The sequence below is a fragment of the Rhagoletis zephyria genome, unplaced genomic scaffold, assembly GCF_001687245.7.
Source record: "Rhagoletis zephyria isolate East Lansing unplaced genomic scaffold, Rhagoletis_zephyria_1.1 Rzeph_scaffold_04857, whole genome shotgun sequence".
Lineage (NCBI taxonomy): Eukaryota > Metazoa > Arthropoda > Insecta > Diptera > Tephritidae > Rhagoletis > Rhagoletis zephyria.
In genome coordinates this window covers 35061-40549 of record NW_016161940.1, presented here as the reverse complement: position 1 = coordinate 40549, position 5489 = coordinate 35061, and the positions used below count along the sequence as shown (strand labels likewise).

The following is a 5489-nucleotide window of genomic DNA, read 5'->3' as shown; positions in this document are numbered from 1 at the left end:
CAAGAATGATAGAATACAAGATTGCGCCGATCAGAGAGGATTTTTGAGAATAACTTTTGTGTGACGTCACACTGGTGCAATTGTGAGATAGAAATGCCAAAACGTGAGCAAGAATGGAAGAAGAAGAAAAAATGTTGCAAGGAAAACGTGAACAAGTTGCACAAGTGTGACGTCATGCAAACAACGATTCTGTCAAATTCGTTAAGAGCGGTCCGAGATCGGCGCAACCTTTGTATTCTCTCAATCGTGGGTTTTAATGATTATTTCTGATCGGAATTAAAAATTTATCCCCGAATAAAATCGTTTTATACTTTTTAGAGATTCTTGTGCACCCTGTTCCCGGAGACGTCTGAAACAGGAGAGAAACGTCAGAAAACGCAGGGTGACTTTTCTTCATCATTGCACGAAGTTTGCAGTGTTCGGAAATATTGCAGTTTTGTCAAACGAAAAGCATTTAGTGAATTAAAATCGAGTGCAGACGATAAACGAATGTGCCATCAGATTTAGTTCAAGTGAAATTATGCATTTCAAAGTGTGTGAAAACACGAAACCGAAAATCAAACATACCTAATTGAAAAACAAAGACGTAAGTTCAATTGGAAAAGTGAAAGGCAGAAAATTTTTATTTAAGGGGATGTGCAAGTGTGTGTATGAAGGTGTGCACAGAGGCAAACAAATGTGTGACAGATGACGTGAAGAAAAATTACACTGAGCAAAATGTGTAGCTGATACAAAAGCGCATAGTCCCCTTTCAGACACAAGTCTTGAAAGCAATTTTTATCGCATTCTCTTTTGTGTTTTCTCTTTGCTTCCACACGCATCAAGTTTTATTGAATACAACTACTTGGTTCTTTAAACGGGAAGCAACGAAAAGATCAAAAGAGAACAAGAAAACTTGAAACGAATTGACGGTACGGAGGTATCTGTACTCTTCTCCTCTCTTCTCACCTTCACCAACGAACGAGCAGACTTGAAAGCAAGACTTGACGTGTCTGCAAGGGGACATACGGGTGCTATTACTGCCGTACCTAAACAAAAGCGTTGGGCGGAGCGGTTTCTGACGCCTAGCGTTAACGCCGAAGTGCCATACCTAAACAAAAGCGACAACGCTACGTCAAATGCAGAAATAACACCAACAGTAAGCCTAGGTTTGTTTGTGTGTAACACGAAAATGACGGTTTCGCCGTTTTCTGCAGCCAACTTCAATGCCTAACGCCCTGTCAAAATCGGATTTTCCAACCGCTCAGCGTTGACGCCGCGTTGTTTCGGTATGCTTCATACAAATTGTATGGGCATGACAATTTTTTGACAGCCAGACAACGCTGACGCTTTTGTTTAGGTATGGCAGTAAGCAAAAGCGTCAACGCTACGTAAAATGCAGAAATCACACCAACAATAAGCATACGTTTGTTTGTCTAAAACACGAAAATGACAGTTTCGACGTTTTCTGCAGCCAACTTCACTACCTAACGTGTTTAAGTGTTTATTTGCAGTCTGATGTTTGCGAAATTGTTGTAGGAAATGTATTATTAAATATAAGTTTGCACAAACTGCGAAAACCTGAGCCACACTATACAAATCCCACAATTCGTTTGGCATACAACCCTGTATAATAAATTTTCGTATTTTCTTATGTTCTGTTTTGACACTTAATTGTTTTTTGACATTTCGTGTTTTCCTTCCTTCTGCATTGAGCTCTTTTTATTTTGCACTGTGTAAATTTTTCACTTGGAAATTTTATAACTTTCACGAAAATCACCTGGAATTTTGTGTGCAAAACAACGAAAAAACGCTTAAAACACTCTATATGGTGTAAAGAATATGCTAAACCGCTGTAAATAGTTGAAAGTGTTGCAAATTTGTGTGGTTATTGAAAGTAAAAGGTAAAAAGTTCAATTGGGGTTGGTGGTGATTAGTGCAAAGAAGAAAACTTCCACGTAAACTTTTTCGTTTATGCCTGTATGCCATACTCCATCGCAACCACAACAACAATATGAATAAGTATATGGGAGTCGCTTATAGCAACAACGAAATATACATACATAACTAAACCATAATTTTGGGGGTTTCATTTTTAATATACCCCGTTTATTAAATGAGGCTAAATTACGGGCACCCATATTACTTTTATATAAATGCGTATTCACGTTCATATCTTGTCGATATGGTTTTGCGCTGTAGAATGGTACGGGACGAATACTTCGTATGTTAGAATTCGGGCATTATTCAGCATTTTCATATTGATTGTTTATATGTGCATATGTACCAATCAATTATGTGTTAAGTTAAAAGAAACATATTTGCCTGCCTTCAATTCGGGATTGTATGTGATTAAAAAATTTAGTACATACCATTTTTTTTTTAATATACATACATACATTTTTGTGCATTTTTCATACCACTATATTCACTGCATTGGCAAATATTTAAACAATTGTTCTGTTTTCCCTATTCTTCTAACCCGGTACGGCCAATAACCTATATTCATATCGTTCAACCTACGACTCGTGCATGTACACACACACGGCTACTGATTGCATTACCAATTCATTATTTCATATATCGAAACTCTCTTTCCCACAACAGCTCCAATTTCAGTGTGTAAATTGTAAGAAAAAAAAATGTCTTGGGTGCAACAAAATGCATCACCGCTACCGCCTACGCTGTTACCGCATCAACAATCTCTACAGCAGCCGCCAAATCAGCAAATCTCTTATTCGGAACAACAGCAAAAGCATCAAATACCACCGCAGTCTCAACCAAATCGGCATTTATCAACACAGGCTCCACTAGCACAACCGAATTCTGCTGGCACCAACATCACTAATGCTTATACGAATCCGGTACCGCCTCTTGCATCTAACCTTCCCCCCTCCACTGGCGCATATTTGAGCAAACCTATAAATGCTAACAATAACACTACTCAGCCTCAACAGCAAAACCACCAACAAAACTCAATGAGAGCACAAATGCATGCCAACGGTGGCACACACCAACAGCAGCATGGCCACATTGACTTGCAGCAGGTAACTTGATTTGGGTTAACTGGGTCTCGTTCATGTATGCACATAGTAAGTGGGTTGTGTGAGGTGTTGTCCCATCAGTCGCGCAAACATTTGTATGTTCGTATGTACATATCGTTACCTTAATATAGAAGGGTCCAAGTTATTTTGTTTCGAAATGCAGTTTCGTAAAAAACTCTGTAGATTACTCACTAATCGCATTTGGAAAAACACACATTTATCAATTAAATAGTTTCAGTGTTTATTAAATCCAGGAGTTTGAAGAAACAACTTTGGGTTTTATAAAAATTTTTTTAACTACTCTACACAAAAATTCTATATAGGGCATTTTTATCTTAAGGTAACTAAGTATATGAATGTATGCTTTATATAAGTACATACATACACACATATATATATATATATATTATTTATGCATTTGTACAAAAACTAGTATCGCGCATTTTCGGTAGTTGTTGTTCTAGCGGCGCATTTTCGGTCATTTTATTTGCTTGGTTTCATTATTTCAATTTGCTAAATTGTTTATTCGTATTTGGCTTTTATTTTGGGTTTGCGTTTGTATTCTGATAAGTTATAATTTATTATTTATTATTCATTTCAAAAAATGCACTGACGCGCAAAATGCATTGAATATTCCAGATCACGACCTTATTATCATTTAATTTGCATTGGAATTACTCGGAAACCTATGTACACACTCAAAAAATTCTATAAGTAAATAAAATTTCGCTTAAGCTGAGAAGAAGATTAATAAAGTAGCTAAAAATATGGTTTTAACGAATTAAATTTGTTAATCAAATGAGAAAATAAGAATAATGTTTCCCCTACAAACTGATAACACCTTGCGAACAAACAAAAAAAAATCAATGTACTCACAAAACCCATTCCATGACCCAGTCGTCCTATTGAACCAAAAACAATATTTTTTAATTCTACACGCTTCTATCCTCAGTTACCTAAACATATTTTGAGCTTGACTCTCGAAATCCAAATTTTTGCAAATTTAATGCGTGTTTTTTATATTACATTCTGGGCTTAGATAGTCTCCATAAACATGTCTATAAAACCAGTTTTTTCTCTCTTTTTTTCAGCAACAGCCTACACCAGCTTCTGCCGCCTGGCAGCAACCAACTTACGTGCAGCCAAATAAAATGTTGCCAGCTAATGCAGCCACTGCTAACACTAATTGGCCACACCAACAGCAACCGCTACAGCAGCAACAACAGCAACAACAACAGCAACAACAACAACAGCCGCATACCAACAACTTATATGCCGCGCAGCAACCGCATACCAATGTTACGCATAATATCTGGCAACCGCCAGATTTGCCGCCAGCCGATGTTGCAAATAATGTGCCACAGCAGCAGCAACCACAATATATACACCAAACAACTTACGACAATTATTTCACATCAAATCAAATGACTCAGCAGCAGCCGCCGCAGCCACCGCTGTCAACTGTACAGCAGCCGACGTATCCACAACCGCCACAGCAGCCGCAACAGCAGCAAGTAGCTCATGACGCAGCAAATTTTTTTCAGTCGCAGCCACAATATCAACAGCAGCAGCCAGCACAATCAGCCGCTGATATATTCGATAACAATAATGCGACTAAAAGCGAAGGCTGGGGCGACTGGGATTGGAATGATAATGGTAATGTGATTGGTGGTGACGCTGAGCAGGTGCCAGCTGGCAAGCAGCAAAAGCAACCAATGCAGTTACCGATTCATAAGCCCGTGCAGCATCCACCACAACAACAACATTCGTTCGAACAGCAATCGACCAATTATACAACTACAAGTGTAATTGAGGACAGTTTTGGTACACAATCGTCAAACGATAACTGGAATTGGAATCTAAGTGATGATGTAAATGCGAATGCCAACACTGTAGGCGTTGAAAAGCAGTCAACAACACTACAACCACCTCAAGTGCCAACTAACACTACAACAAATAATCGTCAAGCGTCACAAGTGCCCCGACAAGTTGCAAGCAGCATTCAAGTGCCGCAGCAGCAAGCGGCAGAATTTGCTGGTACAGATGCTAGTGGCGTGAAGGCAGTAGCAGCAAATATTTTGGGTAAGTACTCAGTAGGCTGTTAGCGGAAATCTTAAATACGGTTCAAACAAGCCGTTATATCGTTAAAAACTACTTAACCATAAATAACTGGGGCGCTGTTTTTAAACGCAATTCGCCGCCGTGTGCTTTAAATGTCGCAAAGTTACGATAGCAGCACGACATTTGTCGCTAACTCCTTTGAGAATATTTATTTATTTAATTCTTGTTAGTCTACAGAAAATAGTATTCTTACAGCATCTGACTTAATTTTAAACAAAATTCCATATTACATTAATTATAGATTTTAATAGGCTATTATTTTTGTGCTTTGAAAATAACTTTGTCTATTCTAAATAATTTCAATTTTATATTTTTCATTATCCGCAGTCAAACCTACTTCGCTCC

General features: G+C 38.1%; 1 protein-coding gene across 8 annotated transcripts in view; it reads left to right on the top strand.

Annotated features, from left to right (window-relative positions):
• The first annotated feature begins 345 nt into the window (after positions 1-345).
• Positions 346-5489, top strand: part of LOC108371281 (endoplasmic reticulum export factor secretory 16) — a 34860-nt gene continuing 29716 nt past the window's right edge. For 2 of the 8 annotated variants that reach the window (XM_017626817.1, XM_017626816.1), the window contains exons 1-3: positions 1662-1883; positions 2587-3026; positions 4115-5105. In XM_017626817.1, the coding sequence (XP_017482306.1) occupies positions 2622-3026; positions 4115-5105 (1396 nt within the window). In that variant the 5' untranslated portion in view covers positions 1662-1883; positions 2587-2621. Of the gene's footprint in view, positions 587-1659; positions 1884-2586; positions 3027-4114; positions 5106-5489 lie in introns of those variants that run through there. The other 6 variants (XM_017626809.1, XM_017626808.1, XM_017626810.1 and 3 more) reach the window with 6 other exon arrangements.